We start from the raw sequence: 27,066 nt of genomic DNA on the forward strand, positions 1-27,066 counted from the left end.
CATCACGAGGCAGAGAAAATCCCTGACCCCGCCGGGAATCGAACCCGGGAACCCGGGCGTGGGAAGCGAGAACGCTACCGCACGACCACGAGGTGCGGGCGATGTTTTAATTAATTGTAATTAAAACATTGTACAGGGTGAAAAGTATTTAAACCGACAAACTCTGGGAGGTTGTAGGGGACATAAAAACAAATATTTTTCCCTAAAGTCATTTTTTCCCATGAGGATTATTTAAACCGGTGGAGGCCGTATTACGCTCTTCAGTTGTTAGAGGCCGTATTACGATCTTTAGTTGTTAGAGGGCGTATTACGCTCTTCAGTTGTAGGCAACTACTGTCCACCAGGGTAGTAGTGCACTGTCTCTGTTTACTAATGTAGCGATACACCTGGAGTGAGCACACTGATGTGGTTGCTGCGTACTACGTAGCGCACCACAACGGACGAGCTGCACAGCGGGTTTATCAACAACAATATCCTAATCGCCGTATCCCGCATCATACGACCTTTGCTGCGGTGTACCAACGTCTACGTGTGAGCGGGTCATTTAGCAGATTACCTGGACAGGGACGCCGTCGCACGGTAAGAACGCTGCAAGTTGAGGAAGCTGTCTTGCATCATGTGGAACGGGATCCTTCAATCAGCACTCGTGCAGTTGCACGTAACATGAGGACGTATCAGACGAATGTAAGAACAGTCCTTCGAGAGCAATTGTTACGTCCATTTCACTTACAGCGTGTCTACAACCTGGAACCAGTTGATTATCCACCCAGAGCACAGATTTCGCAGTGGTACCTGGAACAGTGTGAAATGCATCCTACATTTCCATCCTCTGTTACCGATGAAGCAACGTTCGGGCATGATGGAGTCTTCAACACGTACAATTCGCATGTTTGGAGTGAGGATAACCCACATGCCACAGTTACTAGCGGTCATCAAGCGCGGTTCTTCGTTAGTGTGTGGGTCGGTGTTGTTGGGGACTGTTTAATTGGGCCCTATCTGCTACCTAGTTGTTGTCTCTTGCTCATAAAAAATGGAAAACTGTTTGTTGGTTTAATTAATTTGCTGCCAGAGAAATCTTCCTCTACCGGTTTAAATACTACTCATAGGAAAAAATAACTTTAGGGATAAATATTTGTTTTGATGTCTCCTACAACCTCCCAGAGTTTGTCGGTTTAAATACTTTTCACCCTGTATATTAAGTAAAACAAGTTATCAAAATCGAGGTATTTTTACCCCGTGCTTCGAATGAATTTGAAATTATATCACACCCGGGAGACGAAGTTGCTAACAAGAATTCGGACAGATCGTTGGAACGGGTGACAAGGAAGGTGGTGTCTTCAACATGAGGCTGCTGTGTGAGGGATGCATAAAAAGAGGACTAGTCACCGAAGGAAACGAGAGCACGTTCTCCAACTACCGCCGTTTATCGCTGCGTGTTGTGAACGAGATGTCAGTCGCGGTGGCCGGGACGCTTTCCCGCTCCTTACGGCCTACACAGTTGGCGCTGCCGTACATTTCCCGAGCCGCCTGCCGTCCATCGTAACGCGGAGGGACGTCGTTTGCATGCGGGAGCAGCTGCTGCGGGTTTCTCCGAATACGACAGCCGAGCGTCGGCACACGCCCTGCTGTTTGTTAACGGCTTCCACCGGAAAAGTGCCAAGTTAAGCGGAGACTGGTTTGACACCACAGTGCTGCTACTCGAGGTGGCCTTTAAGTTCCGTATTCGTAGGCAGTGCAAAGGCCTAGTCACTAGTTAGCATCAAGACTGTGTCGTCGCCACCGCTAAGGAGGTTGCAGCCACTGCCATGCGCCGAAAAATAATTCACAGCTTCACCGACAAGAGGCCTCAGTTCTCATCGACACCGCTAACTGCACTCCCAGGGAGGAACAGAAACTGCTATACGCACTGTCGTTGGATCTAAGACGCTGTAGTTCTATCGCTATAGCTGCCCTACTGGTTGGCATCTATACATCCTTCCCTAGTAGTCATCGTCCCTTTCTACTCTCGCCAGTCTCTCTCTCGAGTACCACTACTGTTACAAGGAAGGTTAATTCCATATTTCTAGATTTCCTGGCAAGCTTTTGACACCGTTCCTCACAAGCGACTTCTAATCAAGCTGCGGGCCTATGGGGTATCGTCTCAGTTGTGCGACTGGATTCGTGATTTCCTGGCAGGAAGGTCGCAGTTCATAGTAATAGACGGCAAATCATCGAGTAAAATTGAAGTGATATCAGGTTCCCCAAGGAAGCATCCTGGGACCTCTGCTGTTCCTGATCTATATAAATGGCCTGGGTGACAATCTGAGCAGTTCTCTTAGGTTCTACGCAGATGATGCTGTAATTTACCCGAAGACCAGTATCAGTTGCAAAGCGATTTAGAAAAGATTGCTGTGTGGTGTGGCAGGTGGCAGTTAACGCTAAATAACGAAAAGTGTGAGGTGATCCACATGAGTTCCAAAAGAAATCCGTTGGAATTCGATTACTCGATAAATAGTACAATTCTCAAGGCTGTCAATTCAACTAAGTACCTGTGTGTTGGCCGCGGTGATCTAGCGGTTCTAGGCGCTCAGTCTGGAACTGCGCGACTGCTACGGTCGCAGGTTTGAATCCTGCCTCGGGCATGGATGTGTGTGATGTCCTTAGGTTAGTTAGGTTTAAGTAGTTCTAAGTTCTAGGGGACTGATGACCACAGATGTTAAGTCCCATGGTGCTCAGAGCCATTTGAACCATTTGAACCTGGGTGTTAAAATTACGAACAACTTCACTTGGAAAGACCACATAGATAATATTGTGGGGAAGGCGAGCCAAAGGTTGCGTTTCATTGGCGGGGCACTTAGAAGATGCAAAAAGTCCACTAAAGAGACAGCTTACACTACACTCGTTCGTCCTCTGTTAGAATATTGCTGCGCGGTGTGGGATCCTTACCAGGTGGGATTGACGGAGGACATCGAAAGGGTGCAAAAAAGGGCAGCTCGTTTTGTATTATCACGCAATAGGGGAGAGAGTGTGGCAGATATGATACGCGAGTTGGGATGGAAGTCATTAAAGCAAAGACGTTTTTCGTCGCGGCGAGATCTATTTACGGAATTTCAGTCACCAACTTTCTCTTCCGAATGCGAAAATATTTTGTTGAGCCCAACCTACATAGGTAGGAATGATCATCAGAATAAAATAAGAGAAATCAGAGCTTGAACAGAAAGGTTTAGGTGTTCGTTTTTCCCGTACGCTGTTCGGGAGTGGAATGGTAGAGAGATAGTATGATTGTGGTTCGATGAACTCTCTGCCAAGCACTTAAATGTCAATTGCAGAGTAATCATGTAGATGTAGATGTACACCATTCCGCCATTTTCACGTCCTCTACACATACTAAAGGACAACCTTATCCTAGCACCCCACCTTTACCAAAAGAAATAGGAGCTCCGCACCTATAGCTCTAACACATATTACAAGTTTTAGAGCACCATGTGCTCCGCCCCACCTATCGCATCGGTCCCTCCCTCTACCACTTGACAAATTCCATGATGTTTCCCGTCCAATCCCGCTCTTCTCAAATTCTTATTCTTACAGATCGTATATATCCCATAATCTCGAAGACTAAAACCCTATTGTATTCCCAACCCATTCCAGTCACAGAGTGCCTGACAAGGGATTTCAGATCGATTCCGTATTTCTGGATCTCCGGAAGGCTTTTGACACTGTACCACACAAGCGGCTCGTGGTGAAATTGCGTGCTTGTGGAATATCGTCTCAGTTATGTGATTTCCTGTCAGGGAGATCACAGCTCGTACTAATTGACGGAAAGTCATCGAGTAAAACATAAGTGATTTCTGGTGTTCCCCAAGGTAGTGTTATAGGCCCTTTGCTGTTCCTTATCTATATAAACGATTTGGGAGACAATCCGAGCAGATGACGCTGTCGTTTATCGACTAATAAAGTCCCCAGAAGATCAAAACAATCTGCAAAACGATTTAGAAGAAATATCGGACTGGTGCGAAAAGTGGCAGTTGACCCTAAATAACGAAAAGTGTGAGGTCATCCGCATAAGTGCTAAAAGGAACTCGTTAAACTTCGGTTACACGATAAATCAGTCTATTCTAAAAGCCGTAAATTCAACTAAATACCTAGGTATTACAATTATGAACAACTTAAATTGGAAGGAACACATAGAAAATGTTGTGGGAAAGGCCTACCAAAGACTGCGTTTTATTGGCAAGACACTTATAAAATGTAACAGATCTACTAAGGAGACTGCCTACACTACGCTTGTCCGTCCTCTTTTAGAATACTGCTGCGTGGTGTGGGATCCTTATCAGATAGGACTGACGGAGTACATCGGAAAAGTTCAAAGAAAGGCAGCACGTTTTGTATTATCGCGAAATATGGGAGAGAGTGTCACAGAAATGATACAGAATTTGGGCTGGAAATCATTAAAAGAAAGGCGTTTTTCGTTGCAACGGAATCTTCTTACGAAATTCCAATCACAACTTTCTCCTCCGGACGCGAAAATATTTTGTTGACACCGACCTACATAGGGAGGAACGATCGTCACGATAAAATAAGGGAAATCAGAGCTCGTACGGAAAGATATAGGTGTTCATTCTTTGCGCGCGCTATACGAGATTGGAATAATAAAGAATTGTGAAGGTGGTTCGATGAACCGTCTGCCAGGCACTTAAATGTGATTTGCAGAGTATCCATGTAGATGTAGATGCATATACCAAAAATATGTCCCACTCCCATGGCCTCCGCAACCTCGATCCTAAGGAAACTAACAGCCTTCCTCTTCCTAGCCCAAAATCGTGTCCTGACATCTACCATCCTATTCCCTCATCATCCCCTCTGATTAAGATTCGAATACCCCTCCCATATTCCTGTCAAACGCAGCTCCACTCATGCTCCTTCCTCTTCCAGTAACATTACCCAGCCTCACATCCCCCCTCCCTCTGGCTCCCAGACATTATGCTTCATCCATCCTTTTGGCCCTCCTCCTCCTCCTATTTCTCCTCCCCCCCCCCCTCCTACCCTCATAGTATCAAACTGGAAGTTTGCTTATATTGTCAGGCAACTCATAGCGCCAGGTACACCATTCCCATCTGACTTTTTATAGTAAATTACCAAAACAAATAATTTTATTGAGTTTTAGTCCTATTTCTTTACTCATTTTAACTGTAAAACCTCTATGCGCACTTTTCTGATCATTTGGCCAAAGAATAGCAGTATGACTGCAGCGACCCCATACCCTATCCCATGTGGAGCGAATGAAATCTTATATACCGGGTGTCCCATTTATCTTGACCACCCTAAACAACTGTTTGTCCAGATGCAAATTACAAAATGTTTCAAGCAAATTTTCTTTAACCGGAAGGGGGACATCAATCAGCATGATTGCCTTCGTTGTAGGTTTGCTTTTTACAAATATATGAGCAGCGGTATGACTTTTTTCAATAGCAACCTGTATTTTTTATTCGGTAATTCATTTCCTCTCCTAAAGACCTATTCAAAAATGTACCACAGAGCACCATTCACTGAAACACAACGTTATTAATTACATAACTCATCCTCTTGCTGGAGTTGTACCATTGCGCAGGAGTAGAACATTCACAGGTGCTTAAAGTAGTGACCCTGGCCACTGATACACTGGTACACTCGTTGAATGAAAGAATTATTTACTGCTTCCAGTGTTGCCTGCTGAAGAGATTTACAAGCAATCACGATACGTTCCTGCATGTCCTCTGAAGTTGTTGGAATATCGCGATAGACAACGTCTTTGATGCATCCCCAAAGAAAAAAGTCCAGAGGATTTAAATCGGGAGAACTGGCAGGCCAAGTAACTGTTCCTCCTCGACCAATCCATCTGGCAAGACACCTTCGGTTCAGAACACGACGTGCATGCAAGGCATTGTGTACTGGACATCCATCTGGTTCTTAGCGGCACTTCATCCAGAAGAGGAGGAAGAATTCGTCTGAGGAAGTTGGCATACGCTGTGCCGTTTAGATTACCATTGATGAAATAAGGGCCAATAATTGTAGTACCAAGCACATCACACCAGACGTTAACTTTCCATTGACGCTGATGTTCACCTGTCTAAGACATCGTGTGTTGTCGCTGGACCAATAATGCATTTCCTTGTATTTACCGGTCCTTTGCTTGAGAAGGAACATTCATCGGTAACAGAACATTGGACAAGTTCGGGTTGGTGAGGTTTTGCTGCTGTGCCTACTGACAGAACTGTACATGATTCTGGAAATCATTCCCATGCAACTGTTGATGTAGGTGTACATGGTAAGGATGGAACCAGTGACGTGTAAGAATACGATGTACAATGGTTTTAGGAATGCCAGTCTCGTGTTCAAGCTGTCGTGTGCTCACATACGGATTCATAGTAACAGAAGCGAGAACAGTAACTTCGACAACTTCGTCTGTGCGAGTGCTACGACGATTGCGTTGTCGTGGGCTGAAACTTCCCGTTTCCTGAAGCGTTGCAACAAGACGAGAAAACATCCATCGGGTAGGTGTGTTCTTATCAGGATATCGCTCTCTGTACAGTTTCGCTGCCTGCGTAGTATTTCGCCTACCTTCAACAACAACACTAACGTTATATCGATGCAGTTTGTAGGAAGAACAGCCTTTACTGTATGCCTACTCTACACAACAGTATTTAAAAGGACTAAATTACTGTACTAAATGAACCTGTACGTAAGAAAACAGTATTGCAATTACTGTTCTGCTAACTTACATTCCCCATAGGTGAGTAGCACTTCTACCTTCTCTTCGCTGGTGTACATTCTACTCACACAACTCTTCGACTGACGATGGTTGACGGAATGGCGGGTGTGCATTCTACTTGTGTTAACATTTGTCCTCTGTCAACGTCAGCACGTGGATGTGCTCCATTACCCCGAGTACCTGCACTAAGCGCTGGGAGCGTCAACGTCAATGTTGTGTTATGTAATTAATAACGTTGTTTTTCAGTGAATGGTACACTGCGATACATTTTTGAATAGCTCTTTAGGAGAAGAATACAAAATACAAGGTGCCATTTAAAAAAGTCATACCGCTCTTCATATCTTTGTAAAAAACAAAGCTACAACGAAGGCAGTCATGTTGATGGATGTCCCCCTGGCGGCTAAAGAACATTTGCTTGAAACATTTTGTAAGTTGCATGTGGACACACAGTTATTTGGGGTGGTCGAGATAAATGGGATATATACGAGGGTTGGAACCTAAATAGTGGCAACTATTTATTCACAACAGGTACAAAAGTGTTACATGTTTGCACCTGTTACTGTCCTCCAACGCAGTCACCAGCATTGTGTAGAACCCGTTGACAGCTATGGGGAAGGCGTAGTATACCGTTAGCATAGCCTGTTCTGTTGATGGTGCGCATGGAGCGGTCTACTGCCTGTCGAATCTCCGGAACAGTTCTGAAGCGAATGGCACGAAATGGCTCCTTAATCTTCGGAATCAAATCAAAATCACAAGGACTTAAGTCCGGGGAGTATGGTGGATGGTACAGTACCATCGACCGAACAGAGCAGCCACAGCCTGCGCTATATGCGCCCGCGCATTGTCGTGAAAAATGATGAGTGGGTTACGCAGAAAGTGTCGCCGCTTCTTTCGCAAAGCTGGTCGCAGGTGATGCTCCGAAAACGAACAGTAATACTGTGCGTTGACAGTCTGCCGTGGAGAAACGTAAAGCGCTAGGATAACACCATCACAGCTGTACACGAGAATCACCATAACTTTAGACCGCTCCATTCGCACCACCAACAGGCTCTGCTAACGGTGTACTACACCTTCCACATCGCTGGCAACGGGTTCTACACGATGCTGGTGACTACTTTGAAGGACAGTAACAGGTGTAAACAAGTAACTCTTTTGTATCGGTTGTAAATAAATAGTTGCCACTATACAGGGTGGTCAGAAAATGTATGAAATGCTTGTAGGGATGTTACAGGGCAGGTTGTACTAAGACATAAATTTTAAGAAACAAATTCGATACGTTGCTCCGTTTCCGAGTTATTTAGCATAGAATTTAGCCAATCGGGGCGTCGGGCGCTCACATTCAAGCAGCCTGCCAGGGGCGGTGTTGCCCAACGCGTGCTTTGTCTCGTTAGCTGAAACTTGAATTTACGCGCGCGTTGATCTGATTGGCTAACTTCAATGATAAATAACTCGGAAACGGCGCAACGTATCGAATTTTTTTTTGTAACATTCATATCTCAGTAAAACCTGCCCTGCAACATCCCTACAAGAGTTTCAGACATTTTCTGACCACAATGTATAAGTTCCAACCCTCATATATAAACAGAATGTATGTGTATCGGTACTGGATCTCCTCCCAAACCCCTGCATCGACCGTAACCAAATTTGGCACAGAAACAGCAGACCACGTGAGTATCAGCACTGTGAGGTTTAGAAATTCCTAGCTACAAGAGGATTGGAGGTATGAGCAAAAAAAAAGTGTTTTTCTCACACCCCTGGCATACAGGCTGCCCTGCACAGACAGACATGTTGTGTGAGAACAGCATTGATTTGCCAAATTATCCTGCTTTTCAGGGCAGTCTGCATGTCAGCGGCAAGAAATGGTTTTCCAGGCCCCAACATGTAGGTTGCCTTGCAGGAGAGGCATGATATGTTGGAGTAGCATCTGCCTGCTTTATCAACCTCCTTTGCATGGCATCCTGTATGTCAGGGGCGAATAAATGATTTTCAAGTCTCTGACGTGAAGCGTGTCCTGCATGAAAGGCATGTTGTGGGAATAGTATCAGCCTGCTTTATTGAACTGTATTGCAGGGGCTATGCATGCCGATGAGCATGGCTGGGGACAGGTTGATGCGTATAGAGGAGGGGATGGAAAGGGTGAGGGGATGTGGAAATGGACAGAGAGGGGAGTAGGGAGAGAAGCATGAGGAAGTTAGAAGTTTTAGAGGGGTAGTGGACTGTGGAAAATGATGTGGGGGAGGCAGGGATGGAAATGGGAGGAGAAGGATACGGTTAGAGGGGACAGGGAGATATGGTCAAGTGAGGGGATGGAGGAAATGGACAAAGAGAGCAGGAGGAGGAGATGAAGAGACAGAGGTAAAGGTGGGAGGAGATGTGGACAGGCAGAGGTAGCAAGAGGTGAACACAGAGAGGAGGAGGAGGAGGAGGAGGAGGAGGAAGGGGTGTGTTCAATATACACTGTGAGATGCACCACAAAGGAGTTGGAAAGATTTCGGTAGATGTGATGTATATGCACAGACAAACAAGTGATTACCATTTCAGAAAACATTGGATGATTTATTCAAGTAAAAGAGCTCCACAAATTGAGCAAATCAGTAATGCGTTGGTCCACCTCTGGCCGTTACAAAAGCAGTTATTCGGCTTGGCATTGATTGGTCGAGTTGTTTCATATCCTTCTAAGGGATATCGTGCCAAATTCCGTCCAATTGGCTCGTTAGATCGTCAAATACGGAGCAGGTTGGAAGGTTCAAAATGGTTCAAATGGCTCTGAGCACAATGGGACTTAACATCTGAGGTCATCAGTCCCCTAGAACTTAGAACTACTTAAACCTAACTAACCTAAGGACATCACACACATCCATGCCCGAGGCAGGATTCGAACGTGCGACCGTAGCGGTCGCGCGGTTCCAGCTGAAGCGCCTAGAACCGCACGGCCACACCGGCCGGCGCAGGTTGGAAGGCCCTGCCCATAATGCTCCACTGTTCTCAAATGGGGAGAGATTTGGCCACTTTGCAGGCCAAGGCGGGGTTTGGCAAGCACAAAGCCAAGTAGTAGAATCTCTCGCTGTGTGCAGGCGGTCGTTATCTTGTTGAAATGAAAGCCCAGGATGGCTTGCCATGGAGAGCAACGAAACAGATTGAAGAATATCGTCGACATTCCGCTGTAAGGCAGACACATATGACAACCAAAGGGGTCATGATAGGAACACGCGAACAGCTGATCAGCCTCACCGTTTCTGAGATGCTCATTGCAAGGGTCCAGGTAATAACAATCCGCCCTTTGTCGAAGTTGCTTATGTCAGTGGATTTCCCCATGTGCAGTCCAGATCGAAGCTACAGTGAATTTCCATTCTCCTGTATTCCTCTTTTATAGCATCCCTACTGCCTCACATTTCCGCAACGCCACCACGTGGCATTCACTCTCGCAGTGGACAGAAATGACAATGTTTTGGCCCATCAGTGAAAATACTCACCCTTCAGTCCCAGAAATCAGTATGTCCAGTTAATAATCGTTTCTATACAATTCCCTCTGTAAATAAATGTGACTAGGGCCTCCCGTTGGGTAGACCATTCGCCGGGTGCAAGTCTTTCGATTTGACGCCACTTCGGCGACTTTCGCGTCGATGGGGATGAAATGATGGTGACTAGGACAACACAACACCCAGTCCCTGAGCGGAGAAAATCTCCGACCCAGCCGGGAATCGAACCCGTGTCCTTAGGGTTGACATTCCGTCGCGCTGACCACTTTTTTTTTTTTTTAACAAAACAAAAAATGGTTCAAATGGCTCTGAGCACTATGGGACTTAACTTCTGAGGTTCAAAATGGTTCAAATGGCTCTTTTTTTTATATTCAATGATCTAACGTTGTTCTCCGAATTTTAATCGTAACTCTGCGCAGTGACCCATAAACAAAATTACCACTACAGCAGACGAGTCGTCTGGCTGTGTGAAGTGGGGTGGGTCTGCAACACAAAGGGCGTCTGCGGTGTTATCGCTGCTAGCACGGGCCAAGTGTGTATCCAGGACAACGCTCAGATGCTTTGTCTGGGTGCTGGGTGATACGTTCCTCTCGCCACACTTTTTTTTTTTTTTTTTGCTGTCAGGGGTACCGAGTGCCGGTAATGCTGGCGCCCTTTTTTTTGTTTTTGTATTCTTTATTATTGAACAAACGGAGAGTACATATATATATATATACACAAAGCAAAAGTTCTTCAAGGTACCAGTTAAACATATACAAATGAGTGTTAGGTAAACAAATTATTAGAATAACATGAAATACAACAAATTAGAACATATCCTGTTTTCCTTTTTTTTGTTTTTTTGTTTTGTTTTTGTTTTTGTTTAAAACTTTGTATTGAACAAACTAAAAGTACATATATATTCACTATGCAAAAGTTCTTCAAGGTACCATTTAAAAATATACAAATGACTGTTAGTTAAACAAAAAAAAATATTAAAAAAGAAAAACATTAAATACAACAAAATATAACATATTCTGTCTTCTTCCTAAAAAAAAAATTGTGTTTGTTTTTGGTCGATGCATGAGAACGTGGATAAGGGTGTTGCATCATGTGACAGGTAGGCATGGTACACCCCAACTTTGAGGGGGGTCAAGGAAGACGCTGCGGAGATAACCGGCAAAAGTTTGTCGGTAAGATGGTTGTCGGGTGAGGGTGCTATGCGCGGTCACAACTTTGTACCAGAAGTCAAGGACTGTATGCGGACCACTCCGAAAGAGATATTCTAAAGCCTGTCCTCGAAACCAGATTAGGGTATGGTGCTTAGCAAGAGGGTAGTGAAATGTCTGGGGCAACAACAGGAAATCCGGGGTTACCGTCGTTGGCGGGGCACGGAGGTAAAAGCCCACGATTCGTTGGATGAGGAGCCATACGTTTTGTTTCAGGGGGCACGTAAGACGGTGCTCGTCGGTGTCTTCGAGCTGACAGTCAGGGCAGAGTGGGGAGGTGGCCAGTCCTATGCGATAAAGTCGACTATTAGTCGGGAATTTTCCATAGACTAAAACATACCAGAGTGCAGACACAGACGACGGTAAAAAGGGTGCATGCACACACCCCCAAACCGTGCGCCAGTGAATGTCAGGATGCTGTAGCACCATGGGGTCGCAAGGGTTGGACAGCATAAACAAACGATAATAATCTTTTGTACGGGGAGGACGGGTGACTGGAAGATCGGCCCGAACGTAGCTGAGTTCTATGAAACAATTCGCGACGTAGTACAATAATGGAGAAATAGGTGCCACATTGATCGGTGGATCGAGAGAAGCTGGTCGGAGGATATCTAAGAGACTGCGTGTTAAGGACGGGACCGGCCCCTGCCAGTGCCGCAACAGAGTGTGGACAAAGAGTGCAGAAGAGCGCGCCCGCACGTTGACGAGTCCGAGGCCACCTTTTGCAGGAGGCAGTGTTAGAGTGTTGTAGCGGACTTTGAAAAGTGCCCCTGCTGACACGAAATATCCAAAGGCTGATTGGATGCGGCGGCCAAGGAGTAACGGCATTGGGAGGATCTGGGCGACGTGTACCAGTTTAGGGGCGACATAGATGTTGACATAGGACACACGTTGGAGTTGGTTTAAGTTACGGCGCACTTGACCGCGAACATGGTGCCGAATCGACTGCAAAAGCCGCCGGTAAGCCAGGGCCACTGTGCGGTGTGTGGAGCTCGTAAATTCGATACCCAAGTAACGAAGGGTGGCACTAACTGGGAGTGGGGTCGGCACCATAGCCGGGAGGCCGCGCCCAATGTGCATCATAGTCGATTTACTGACATTAAGAATGCTACCAGAAAGACGTCCATACTGGTGGATCCATTGGATGGCGTCATTGAGTTCCGTGGAGGAGCAGGTGAGAAAGAGGAGATCGTCCGCATAAGCCCTACAGTGAAAGGTGTGGTCACGCAAAGTGAGGCCCTGCAGTCTAGAGGTAAGTCCAGTGATGAGGGGCTCAAGTGCAATGGCATATAGTAAAGTAGACATAGGGCATCCTTGACGCACAGAGCGGCGTATAGGAATCGGTCCTACAAGCCTCCCATTGACTTGTACCATCGAGACCGCGGGAAGGAGTAACCGGCGAATGGCATCGACAAAAAGCAAAGGGAACCCCATACGTGTCGCCACCATGAGGAGGAATGGGTGTCGAACGCGATCAAAGGCACTCGTGAAATCGACGGATACCAGTGCTGCACGAAGGCGACAAACCGACGCCAGTGCAATGAGGTCACGGCATTCTCCTAGGGCTGTTTGTAAGGTGGCCCCACAACCACGTGCAGTCTGCTCAGGTGAAAGGACCGTAGGTAAGACGGTGCGTATGCGCACTGCTAAGAGGCGTGCATAGATTTTATAGTCTGCATTCAGTAGTGTAAGGGGGCGATATGCAGAGACATGAGACCCTCCCTTCGGTTTAGGCACAGGTAGAAGAATGCCAGTGACGAATTCAGGTGGAATTGGGAAGGACGGAGTAAAGAGTTCCTGAATCATTTCCGTCCAGCGAGGAAGCATTAATGTGGTGTACGCCCGGTAAAACTCCACTGGGAGACCATCTGGTCCGGGTGATTTGTTCTTGGCCCCTTTGTTGATCGCATCTACCACCTCTTCTGCGGTGATTGCAGACATCATGGACGTTGACTCCGTTACGGTGAGAGTCCGATTAGGGGAAGGACGGAGATCATCAGCAATGGGCGTCGCCATCGGTTCATCATCATAAAATTGGCGATAATGTTCAGCAAAGGCGGACACGACCGCCGCCTGTGTTGTGTGGTGAACACCATCGGAGGTCGTGATGTTGGGGACGAAAAGCCGACGTCGACGACTATGGTCGGATGCGGCATGGATTGTGGATGGGGTTTCGTCGTGGAGGAGGTCTTGTCGTCGGGAACGCACCACGACACCATGCAGTCGTGCACGTTGAAGAGAGAGGAGACGAGCTTTAGTACGTTGTCGTTCCCTGTGGGTGTCAGGTGATGGAGGGAGCTCATCGAGCTCACGGAGGACAGCGTAGTGAAAATTTGTGGTGTCTCGATGCCATGCTGCTGCTTCCTTGCCACATTGTATGAAGGCCTTTCTGATCGCAGGTTTGGCGCATTTGAGCCACCAATGGAACGTGGAAGGCGTCTTTCGCAAGACGCCCATGTAGTGGCAATACATTGTCGGCAGTGTGGATCATTAAGGAGGGAGGTATTAAGCTTCCAGTAACCTCTGCTGCGCCACACTGACTGAGGTGGCAGAGCCAGGGAGCAAATGACGGCGCAATGGTCCGAAAATGCAAGGGGCCATCGTTCAGCTTGGGCGACTTCATTGCCGAGGTGAGCAGAGACATAAAACCGGTCCAGTCTGCTCGCAGAATGTGCTGTATAATGGGTAAAACCGGGGGTATTGCCATGAATTTTCTCCCAAACGTCCACTAGATGAAAATCTTCGATTAAGGTGAGCAGCGCCGGGCATGGCGAATAACCAGGTACTTGGTCCTGCGGATGGAGGACACAGTTGAAATCGCCTCCCATGATAAGGCGATCATAGCGTCCAGAAAACAGGGGCGCCACGTCATGTCCGAAGAAAGTGGACCGCTGCCGACGGTTCGTGGAGCCAGACGGAGCGTAGATATTGATGACGCGCGTGTCGAAGATGGTAACAGCCATGCCTCTTCCACATGGAAGGATTGTCGTGTCCGTGAGTGGGATTCCTTCGCGTATGTAGAAAGCCACTCCACGCCCTGATTGATCACATGTGGACGTGTATGAGTCGTAGCCGTAGACTGGTGGTAGTGTGGCAACGCGTACTTCCTGAAGAAGGGCGACGTCGACGTCAGAGGCCCGAAGCATGTCACATAGGAGTTGCAGTTTGGGTGCAGTGCCGATCATGTTGATGTTCAGTGTGGCAAACCGGTATGTTTGTTTCAGTGGTGGTGGACGCGCATCTACCATCACCAAGGGAAGTAAGAGGAGGGCACCGACAGGAAGTCCCGTCCCATCAGCTGCAATGCCTCGCTTTTGATGTTAACAGGTAGCCTCGTCCGGCGGAGGTAACTCATCCGGAGGAGGGGGCGTACCTTCCTCAATGTCGTCGGCCCATGCTCCTGTGCCGTGGGTCTGTCCAATGTCCATGGGAATTGCGTCGTGGTGAGAGAGATCTGGAGTTGTCGGCGGGGAGACAGGCGTCTCAACCGGCGCACCGATTGTTACATTGTGCGTGGCGACCTCCATAGTGGTCCCGTCCTGCGAAACGTCTTGTTCATCGTGAAAGTTGTCCGCCGACCTCTGCGTGGAAATGTCGGCTGCTTGGGTGTCGTCTTCGTCGTCGCGGGTGGCAACGCTCTGAGATCCCGTGGGTGAACGGCGACGGCGTTTGCGCCTACGTGGCGAGCGTTGTTTGCGCACGTGTTCCTCAGTGTCGGACGACGGCAAGGAGGAGCGTCGACCTGGTTCGAAGGCGTCGGTAGGTACAATGAAATTGTCAAACAGGTGTTGTGAAGATGTACTGGTCTCCTCAGCGTCCGGTGCGGGAGCCTGTTCGGCGGCAAGGTTGTCAGGTGGGACGTCTGTACCGTCCGTTGGTGACTGGGACGGTGGGACGTGCCGATCGGAAGGACCGGGCGACGGACTGGACGAAACTGTAGACGTGGCAAGAGCCGCTGCGTAAGTGACCGGTAGGGCGGTCATCGTGGGTGTGACGGACGCTTCCGACAACGGGAGCTGCGCGACACGTCGTTGAATGCATTCAGACCGTAGGTGACCTTCTTTCCCGCAACCGGAACAGGTCCGAGGTTGGCCGTCGTACATTATAATGGCACGGCAGCCTCCGATACGTAGATAGGAAGGCACGTGTTTCTGCAACTCGATGCGGACCTGTCTAACACCGTTTAAAACTGGATAGGTCTGAAATTGGACCCATCGTTCGGCAACATGTTCCAGAACGTTGCCATAGGGACGGAGCGCCTCGATGACGACGTCTGCAGGTAGTTCGAACGGCAGTTCGAAGATCCTTATCGTCCGTGTGCCGGGACCTGCGTGATCGACGGTAACGGGTCCGACGTTGCCGTCGGAATGACAGAAGCGCAGTCCACGTTTTGCCTCTTGAAGCACCTTGTCGCACGCCGCATCGTTGATCATTTTGACGTAGACGGTACTGCTAACTATGGACAAGTGGATACCAATTAGATCCGTTGGTGGTATTTTAACTTCATCGCGTATAAACCGTTCTACCTCCAGGGCCTTGGGTCGGGCGAAGTCGGAACAAAAGTTGAAACGTAATGTCTTCTTCCGATAGTTGTGCGCCATGGTGGTCTAGAAGGAAAACGGCACTTACAGCGGCCGAAGTAAACACAAACACACCGTGCGCGCCTCGCCCGCAGCGCTCTGGCGCGTGACCGCCTCGCAGCACTGCCGGCGGCAGACTGTAACGTATCGAATTTATTTTTGTAACATTCATATCTCAGTAAAACCTGCCCTGCAACATCCCTACAAGAGTTTCAGACATTTTCTGACCACAATGTATAAGTTCCAACCCTCATATATAAACAGAATGTATGTGTATCGGTACTGGATCTCCTCCCAAACCCCTGCATCGACCGTAACCAAATTTGGCACAGAAACAGCAGACCACGTGAGTATCAGCACTGTGAGGTTTAGAAATTCCTAGCTACAAGAGGATTGGAGGTATGAGCAAAAAAAAAGTGTTTTTCTCACACCCCTGGCATACAGGCTGCCCTGCACAGACAGACATGTTGTGTGGGAACAGCATTGATTTGCCAAATTATCCTGCTTTTCAGGGCAGTCTGCATGTCAGCGGCAAGAAATGGTTTTCCAGGCCCCAACATGTAGGTTGCCTTGCAGGAGAGGCATGATATGTTGGAGTAGCATCTGCCTGCTTTATCAACCTCCTTTGCATGGCATCCTGTATGTCAGGGGCGAATAAATGATTTTCAAGTCTCTGACGTGAAGCGTGTCCTGCATGAAAGGCATGTTGTGGGAATAGTATCAGCCTGCTTTATTGAACTGTATTGCAGGGGCTATGCATGCCGATGAGCATGGCTGGGGACAGGTTGATGCGTATAGAGGAGGGGATGGAAAGGGTGAGGGGATGTGGAAATGGACAGAGAGGGGAGTAGGGAGAGAAGCATGAGGAAGTTAGAAGTTTTAGAGGGGTAGTGGACTGTGGAAAATGATGTGGGGGAGGCAGGGATGGAAATGGGAGGAGAAGGATACGGTTAGAGGGGACAGGGAGATATGGTCAAGTGAGGGGATGGAGGAAATGGACAAAGAGAGCAGGAGGAGGAGATGAAGAGACAGAGGTAAAGGTGGGAGGAGATGTGGACAGGCAGAGGTAGCAAGAGGTGAACACAGAGAGGAGGAGGAGGAGGAGGAGGAGGAGGAAGGGGTGTGTTCAATATACACTGTGAGATGCACCACAAAGGAGTTGGAAAGATTTCGGTAGATGTGATGTATATGCACAGACAAACAAGTGATTACCATTTCAGAAAACATTGGATGATTTATTCAAGTAAAAGAGCTCCACAAATTGAGCAAATCAGTAATGCGTTGGTCCACCTCTGGCCGTTACAAAAGCAGTTATTCGGCTTGGCATTGATTGGCCGAGTTGTTTCATACCCTTCTAAGGGATATCGTGCCAAATTCCGTCCAATTGGCTCATTAGATCGTCAAATACGGAGCAGGTTGGAAGGTTCAAAATGGTTCAAATGGCTCTGAGCACTATGGGACTTAACATCTGAGGTCATCAGTCCCCTAGAACTTAGAACTACTTAAACCTAACTAACCTAAGGACATCACACACATCCATGCCCGAGGCAGGATTCGAACCTGCGACCGTAGCGGTCGCGCGGTTCCAGCTCAGGCGCCTAGAACCGCACGGCCACTCCGGCCGGCGCAGGTTGGAAGGCCCTGCCCATAATGCTCCACTGTTCTCAAATGGGGAGAGATTTGGCCACTTTGCAGGCCAAGGCGGGGTTTGGCAAGCACAAAGCCAAGTAGTAGCATCTCTCGCTGTGTGCAGGCGGTCGTTATCTTGTTGAAATGAAAGCCCAGGATGGCTTGCCATGGAGAGCAACGAAACAGATTGAAGAATATCGTCGACATTCCGCTGTAAGGCAGACACATATGACAACCAAAGGGGTCATGATAGGAACACGCGAACAGCTGATCAGCCTCACCGTTTCTGAGATGCTCATTGCAAGGGTTCAGGTCATAACAATCTGCCCTTTGTCGAAGTTGCTTATGTCAGTGGACTTCCCCATGTGCAGTCCAGATCGACGCTACAGTGAATTTCCATTCTCCTGTATTCCTCTTTTATAGCATCCCTACTGCCTCACATTTCCGCAACGCCACCAGGTGGCATTCACTCTCGCAGTGGACGGAAATGACAATGTTTTGGCCCATCAGTGAAAATACTCACCCTTCAGTCCCAGAAATCAGTATGTCCAGTTAATAATCGTTTCTATACAATTCCCTCTGTAAATAAATGTCGTGTGACTAGGGCCTCCCGTCGGGTAGACCATTCGCCGGGTGCAAGTCTTTCGATTTGACGCCACTTCGGCGACTTGCGCGTCGATGGGGATGAAATGATGGTGACTAGGACAACACAGCACCCAGTCCCTGAGCGGAGAAAATCTCCGACACAGCCGGGAATCGAACCCGGGTCCTTAGGGTTGACATTCCGTCGCACTGACCACTCAGCTGTACATCACCGACAACAGAAGATATACTTCCTAAAAGCTGCCTACATAAATTTGTTCCCTTTCCAGCTTTGTACAGCCTAATTCTCATTTCTTCCAGTGCCAGTTCCGTTTTGATCTTAACGTCTAACCTGCACGTACACGAAATGAGTTTCACTTCGTATTCAGATACACACTTGTGTTCTCACCACTATTATTTACGTTGTTAACCTAACTACCAATATGTCTGTATTTAATCAGAGCTCCTTCGTTCCTGCATCGTCCCCCCCCCCCCAAAAAAAACCTTGTAACATGCCGATTTTAATCCTGCCACGCCTCAGCCTCGCCACCTCGCTGCATTTGGTGCCACTATACCTGGATTTTTTTAAAAAAGTGATTACAGCTGAGGATGGAAGGGATGATGTTGCTGGTTCTCCATTAGGCGCATGCACAGCATAGCTATGGCAGCAGCTGTTGGGCAGTTCCGTAGCCAAATACGATCGTACCTTTCTGGTCAATGTGCAAAATTGAATTCCCTAAGCAGGCCCACTAGATCCTTATCGCTTTCCTGAGCAGTTTTATAGATTCACAAAAGGAACGTGCCGCACAAAGAAGCAATGCAAAGAACTCACATTAACAGTTACGTTATACACCACAATTGTCGACTGCAGCTGAGGTAGCGAGCAGAGCGATGTGACAACTGTGGCCGGGACAGAGTATGTGACTAAACTCGTTCTCTGGTTTATTGTTGTCATGGTAGCTACCCTGTAGACAACCAGCTGTTAGTCTCTTTGTTATTTTGATCCAGGTATAGCGCCCCTGCTTCTGTCCTGCCGTTGCCACCACAACGGCCTCCAAATTGTACTTCCAGCAATCATCTAACAGTATCACCAGCACCATGATCGAAGCATTGCCTGCAGCACCATCCTCTGTACAAAGAACAGCTGGCGAGGGCACGGGAGTGGTGTCAGCTGTGGCCTCGATGAATGGCTGGAGTCTCAGCTTCCCCAGTTTCCCATAAAATATCGGGAGAGAAATTAGGCAACTTTTATTATGTACACCGCTGTATATAATTTATTTCTCTCGGGTGTTGGCAGTCCTGGTAAAGCTTTAAAAGTCTTACTATCACGATTCTTTTTGTAATTACAATCATTATTTTTAAGGAAATAGTAGAAATTAACATCACGTAGACGATAATTAAACTGGACGTTTGCTAGTGGTTTATTAGATCATCTGTTTTTTGTGCTTAGTAGCGTGGGACGTACACTATCTCTAGCAGTTGAGTATTAATATTTATAATGGTGAACGTGTTTAGTGCTCCTCTCTGCGCCGGTACTTACTACGACACCAATAAGCCTTACATTTTTAAATTTCCAACCAACAAAGAAACACACAAAAGGTGGATTTAAATCACTGATTTTCGATATCAACATTTGCCTACAGCATATTTAATTAAACAGTTACAGCTTTTATAAAAATGGTATTGTATTTGTTCACAGTTTTGGTCAAATTTTCGAAATCATTTGCGAGTGTGAGACGTTTTCTCTGAAAATGTTATTTAAAACCTTACGCCAGTGAAAAGAAATCACAGCAAATGTAACTTTCGTTCAGCTGTAACAGTCTCTCTCTCTGTTGGACTTTCTCAGCTAATCGACCTTTAAACTTTAGTATTACTCAAGCCATACTTTGTAACTCGTTCCACTTAGACCTCGTATGTAGCTTCAAGCTGTGCGGAGATCTAAATGGCGAATGGTATGAACACAATCGACTCTGTATTCTATTTGGGTTCAAAAGTTTTTTGATATTGGCGTTTATGTACGACCCCGTCCAGTCTGTGTAAGTGCCCTATTTCACCCGCTCAAAGGCCGCTAATGTTTTGGTCGCTTCTCACTTGCCTCAAGGTCATGGGGTTTGGGTAGTGACATTTGCATGGAGTGACACTCGCACGCATGGAGCCTCGGACTCATGCTAGGCTAACCGGCTTTTCGCGGGTACAGACAGGCGCACTAAGAAGTGTAGCAGTTCAGCACAGCCTGCTCGCCCACTCTCACAACGCAAGTGAGCAACGAAGTATCGCTTCACGGTGGCTCACTAATGCGTCTCGTGGCAAATTTCTTTCTAAGACTGTTGTATTAATGAAAACTAACGATGAAATTCAACATAATGAAAACTGACAATGAAATTCGACATCTCTTGTAATATTTTGATGATGCAAAGAGCCGAGGGGCAGCTGATTAAGAAACATGGTATGTCTTATGACAGTTGCAGCCTTATGTTGACTGCCATTTTAGGACGAAATTGAAATTGACAAATTTATATTTCGTTACCATTTTATTTATACGTATGTCAATGAATTCACGAAATGATCAATGTCTGGTACCACTTTGCGAGTAATTCTAATTCTAATGCAAACTGTTAAGCTGGAGTCTGTCAGTGAGCTTCTGTGGGTGGATTTCGTTCTCTGCATTCCGTAAAAAAGCAGCATGTACGTATAAGTCTAAACATCGACAGACTTGTGAAGTCGTTAAAGCTTACGTTGAGGAAGCAGATGTCTGTGAGACTAGTTTTACTATGAAACTAATCACTCAAACTTCACACAGTAGGTGTGCAAGATGTAACTGTAGTGGAGTTTCCACGCTGTCAACATAACAAGAAGATCAGTGAAATTGAGCAATCCTTTGCAAGCTGAAAAGAGCTTGGTAACTTGTGACGTTCGACGCCTCTTGTAATATTTTGATGGTGCAAAGAACCCTGGGCCAGCTGATTAAGAACTTTCTTAGACGTGATTGTTTCTCCAATATGGCCAAATCGTTTTGGGATCTAAAGTCGAGCCGACATACGATGATTCCTGGAGCTTGCGCCAATCGGCATTGAGCGCCGGCTGCGGCAGAGTAAGTCAGACGCGAACGCTGCTCTTCGCATGTGCGCCTTCGATGCGCTGTGCACTTTTGCCAGTTCTATCAAGACAACACCAACAACAGCTGATAAGGTTCTGGTACTCAGTTTTGTTGAAACACGTGCCTTAATAGCTGTGCGTGTGCACCTGAACAAAACAGCAATCGCCAAGTTCATACTCAATAATTTACTTCGTTTTATTTGAACGCCATGGAGTTTGATTCCACGAGAGACATACTGCAGAACAGATGGGAAAACATGATCGACGCTTTTCGAATTTATTTTGTGTCTCTTTCCTTTCCGGTTTTGTTTTATATCACGTGCGAGAAGCGTTATTACTTTAGCATGTTCATCAATAAAGTGAGTTGCTACCATGATAGAAGATTCGTGGTTATTATTTATTCTTAAAATTTACAACGTTAATTAATGGTAGTTGTGTCATTGCACAGTTTTGTCCGGCAGTTTTACTTAAGTTGTTGAAGGCGCTGCGTTTCTCATACACGTATTACACCTTATAAGCGAATTCAGAAACACACGTTTGAGTGTCTTAAGACATTAATGGTTAAATAAAGCAATATCAGAGATTAAATAGTTACGGCAACATACTAACATCTTCAACAGCCCTGCTATAGTGTACGACATGTGTTACTGGGAATTAGTTTTAAAAGGTTGCAAAACTGCGACCAGCAACTTTTTTGTTATAATTTATTTTGTCTTCATCAGTTCGATGCCGATTTTCTCATCTTCTAACGGAGGGAGAAAGTATTGATTTAATTGCGTGTCAGTTGCCTGTGTTCGGTATCCGCCCTTACAGGTTTTCATTCTAAGATCCTCTCAAGGCGAATGCTGCGAATGTTGTTGTTATCATTGTGGTCTTGAGTCCAAAGACTGGTTTGATGCAGCTCGCCATGCCCTCTATCCTGTGTAGGCCTCTTCATCTCTGAGTAACTACTGCAACCTATATACGTCTGAATCTGCTAACAGTATTCATGTCTTGGCCTCTCTACGATTTTTGTCTCCCATGCTTCCCTCCAATACTAAATTGGTGATCCCTCGAAGCCTCAGAATGTGTCCGACCAGCTGATCCCTTCTTTTAGTCAGGTTGTACCACAAAGTACTCTTTTCCCCGATTCTATCCAGTACCCCATAATTAGTTACGTGATCGATCTTCAGCTTTCTTCTGTACCACCACATTTCAAAAGGTTATATTCTTCTTGTCTAAATTGTTTATCGTCCATGTTTCGCTTCCATACATGGCTACACTCCATTTGAGAAGGGACTTCCTGATTCTTATATCTATACTCGATGTTAACAAATTTCCCTTCTGCAGAAATGCTTTTCTTCTCATTGACAGTCTACTTTTTATATCCTCCCTATTTTGACCATCATCAGTTATTTTGCTTCCCAAATAGCAAAACTCATTTACTACTGTAAGTGTCTCATTCCCTGATTTAATTCCCTCAGCATCACCTGATTACATTCCATTATCCTCGTTTTGCTTTTGTTGATGTTCATCTTACATCCTCCTTTCAGAATACCGAACATTCCGTTCGACTGTTCTTCCAAGAGCACTCCGTCTTCAGGCCACAAGTGGCCCATAGGGACCATCCGACCTCCGTGTCATCCGCAGCTGAGGATGCGGATAGGAGAGGCGTGGGGTCAGAACACTGCTCTCCCGGTCATGATGACGGTTTTCTGTGACCAGAGCCGCTACTATTCGGCCGAGTAGCTCCTCAATTGGCATCACGAGGCTGAGTGCACCACAGCTGCTCTTCCAATGCTGCGAATATACCGAAGGAAAAGTTTGGCCTTTGAGATACTCTTGTCAGTCCAAGTTTGGGAATGTTTTACAAATTTAAAGAGACATTTAGCCGTCTTTGAGTCATTTCCAGTGAACAGCAAGGTGTTGTCTTTTTCAGCGACCCATTAAATTTATTTACAATATTTACAAGACTGCCAATGATTATATTAAAACACTTTTCAATATTTACAAATTTTTCAATGATTCTGATGTTTTCTTCGTCACTGTAATTTCTGTACGTAGGCCATACAAATCAGAAGTGACTCTAAGTTCCCATCAGTTTGCAATTTCTTTACGGCCTCTACAATAATTTCATCAGTCTTCGCTGCTGACTTTCTTCCTCTTTTCCCATCAAAGCTTAAAATTAGTCGCCAGACTGGTTTTTCACTAATGAGTAAACATTCAGATGAACTTCTGATTTAATGTGTTTATTCTGCGTTCCATCATTCTGAGACGTTATTAGTGCGATAGTGCCTTTCACTGCAATTCCAAATCTCTCGAGGCATACGTTTGTTATCGAACCACTGTTGTAAAAATTTGTCTTGAAAGTTCTGAAGCTTTCGGTTTTTTAGACGTGCCCTCCTGGATACACAGCCACCCATCGTCCGACATTTCCAGGGGAAGGTGTGCTAGAGCAGAGTACGTTATTATGTGACATGGTATTTCCTCGTTTTTCTTATAGGCTGGAAAGAGGCTGCAACACTGGACTTGTTTCCAAAAACGTTGATTAAAATGATGATTGCAACCAGTAATCTCTGTTCTAAGAAACAAACTGTTAGCTGCTTGGACGATGGTAATTTCGAAGTGCAGCATCAGAGATAGAGTTCCATCCAGGCATGTTAGTTTTAATAGCTTCAAAAAACTTTGAACGTAGCTGCTAAGGTTTAGTGACCGTGTCAGAATTATATTGTAACAAATAAGCCCTCGGTCACAAATATTAAGTCAAAAATTGACCTGGTTTCGACGCTACTATGAGCGTCGTCTTTAGAATTAGACTAACTGTACTAAAACATTAGGTATATAGTACATTAATAAAATTAAAGTTTGTACTGACTCGAAAAGATGCAGTACTTACAAGGCACATATTAAAAAAGATCTCAGCGAGAAAGGCGATGTCATGAACACTTGTCAGATGGCGAGCCGCTAAGAGCTGCGCGTACTGTGGACAAGGGTTGCAAGTCTTCGAGTCAGTACAAACTTTAATTTTATTAATGTACTACATACCTAATGTTTTAGTACAGTTAGTCTAATCCTGAAGACGACGCTCATAGTAGCGTCGAAACCAGGTCAATTTTTGACTTAATATTTGTGACCGAGGGCTTATTTGTTACAATATAAGCTTCTAAAAACTTTCATGTGTTTCTCGCTTTTTATTTCGCAGCAAAGCGTGAACAACTGAAATGATGTTTGTTTCCTGCCAAGAACTATTAAGGTCGATGTACGAGGGACGGTTGAAAAGTTTCTAGTTCGAGATAGTTACCGTTGTGTCTCGCACAAAAAACACCACCTTCTTTTATGGTGAGCCTTTGTGGGTATGCAGGTCAAATTTCGCGGCTCCAACTTCGTTAGTTTTGCCGCTAGGATCCGTTATATACCGTAGTGTAAACAAAACGGCGAATATTTAGAGAACGAAGAACTGTGCTGTGATCGAATATCTTCATTTTAAGGGTATGACGCCCAAGTACATCGCGGAGGACATGCGGAATACACTTTTTTAAGGACAGTGCTCCGTCTTATGCAACAGTGAAAAACTGGATGTCTGACTTCAAACGTGGAAGAACGAGTGTTGAAGATGCGCCAAGGAGCGGAATGCCTGTCACCGTTGCCACTGATGAAACAGTGATTGCAATTCACGATACGATTTTGCAAGATCGTCGAACAACGTTGCAGCAGATTGAAACCACCTTTGGAATCTCCCATGGACGTGCTCATAATATTGTAGATATTTTGGGAAAAGCGGTACGTTTCATCTCGGTGAGTCCGGGAAGACTTGAATGCAGGTCAGAGACGGGAGCGTGTGCAGTGTTGTGAAGAAATCGTCCGCCAGTTTGAAGCGGTTGAAGATGGCTTTCTTGCAGGGTATGTGACAATGGACGAAACTTGGGTTCACCGCTTTGATCCTGAGACAAAACAGCAGTCACAACAATGGAAACATGCTGCATTCCCTACCCCAAAAACATTCCGGGTGCAAAAATCAACCGGTAAGGTGATGGCACCGGTCTTCTGGGATGAAGAAGGGGTTATTATGATTGATTACTTGCAAAAGAGCGTAACTATTAGTGCGTCATACTATTGCACCCTCCTGCCCCGTTTGAGAGAAAAGATAAAGCAAAAAAGGCCTGGAAAATTGGCGTGCGGAGCTCTTTTGCATTAGGACAAGGCAACGAAGCACAAAGCCCTCGCAGCACTGGAAACTCTGCGTGATTGAGGGTTCGATTTGTTACGTCATCCACCATATTCTCCAGATTTGGCTCCATCAGATTTTTTTCTTTTCCCAAACGTAAAAAAAAAGACCTCAAAGGACGACGATTTGACAATGATGATGCAGTGATTGATGCTGTGAACGCTTGGTTGGACTCGAAATCGAAGACCTTTTATTTTAGTGGTTTGCAGAAGTTATCTGAGCGTTCCTGCAAGTGTATTAGTGTACACGGGTATTATATTAAAAAATAAATTGGTATTATGAAATTTGTCATTTTTTATTTGTTAAATTTTTTTGGTAAACATTTTTGGAAAACAGTGATCAATTAATTATTATATTTTGACTTAAGTTCAGTCTTGATCACTACGCAGTCAACTGATCTGCGTAGCAGTGAGGAGAGCTCCGCCTACCATCCTAAGGAAGCCATGGGTCTGATGATGGTTATGTAAAAATAACCGAAACCGGTTACCTATATCATTGGAACATAAATGGTGTGATCAATACTGAACTTTAGGCAAAATATACTTTATTTGTTAGGCTAGAAACTTTTCGACACCCCCCCCCCCCCCCTCTCCCCGTCGTAGAGTATAAACAACCGTCCAAACTGCTTACTCGAACTCTTGAACGTTCCATCCACAAACAATGATTCTCAGTTTGATAAACACAGTTTACCACTGGAAACACCTCCCAAAACCGAACAAACACTAGTATTCTGTCATTCAATCCCTTGTTATCATCTGAGAGTAAGAAATTGTTACCATGATTCATCAGTAAATTGTTTTCTTGGAAGAATATTCTTCCATAATCGGTGGGATCTTTTGCAGTTTCCATATATATTCGTCTAATGTGACGTAAGGATTGTTTCGAACTTCTATGTGATGATAACAGTGTTACAGAGCCGTGGCCTCGATTCAAGAGCTGCCCTACATCTTCAATGTAAACTGATGAAATTGTAGCGACTGTCTTCTTTTGTTCGCTTCTTTGTGCTGACAAAATATTTTCGCACTTCATTTGCTGATTCATCTGGAATACAAAGGTGGCTACCTTTCCCTAAAGCAATATTATTTTATGTGGTGCTCTTCCTTTGCAGTTACTCTTTTTAAAGTTTACACAACACCAGGAATTTACTTCTTGTTTGTTTGTATAGTCCACTGCGTACTGAAGCCCATTGTAAATCAGTGAAGGCTTCCATCTGATCATCTCAGTGAAACTAAAACCCAGACAGAGGTCAACTGCAGTACTGAACTCTGGGAGAAAGCCACTCACACTACGAACTGGTGTGGACACAGCGAACTTTGTGCAGGAAATTTGGCCTTCCCCAGAATATATTGCAAGTAGCGGCGGACAGGCTGGTGTATCCTGCTTCTGGAACACCCTGTCCACTACCTACAATGCCCTGGACTCCGTGCAAATATCAACACATTCCCTCTCCGTACAAGTGTCGCTCTGTGCAGGTGTCACAAACTCAAGGTCAACAGTGCCTCGGCTGGCGAGGTGGAGTTTTATGGCCCTTCCTCGGTCCCTCACCCCAGACAGTTTGTCA

General features: G+C 45.9%; 1 protein-coding gene across 1 annotated transcript in view; it reads right to left on the reverse strand.

Annotated features, from left to right (window-relative positions):
- Window positions 1–14,734: 14,734 nt before the first annotated feature.
- Window positions 14,735–27,066, reverse strand: part of LOC126417053 (uncharacterized) — a 111,825-nt gene continuing 99,493 nt past the window's right edge. Inside the window, exon 4 of the mRNA XM_050084945.1 lies at window positions 14,735–15,348. Coding sequence (XP_049940902.1) covers window positions 14,735–15,348 — 614 coding nt within the window. The remainder of the gene's footprint in view (window positions 15,349–27,066) is intronic.

The sequence above is a fragment of the Schistocerca serialis genome, chromosome 8, assembly GCF_023864345.2.
Source record: "Schistocerca serialis cubense isolate TAMUIC-IGC-003099 chromosome 8, iqSchSeri2.2, whole genome shotgun sequence".
In the NCBI taxonomy this organism is placed as follows: Eukaryota; Metazoa; Arthropoda; class Insecta; order Orthoptera; family Acrididae; genus Schistocerca; species Schistocerca serialis.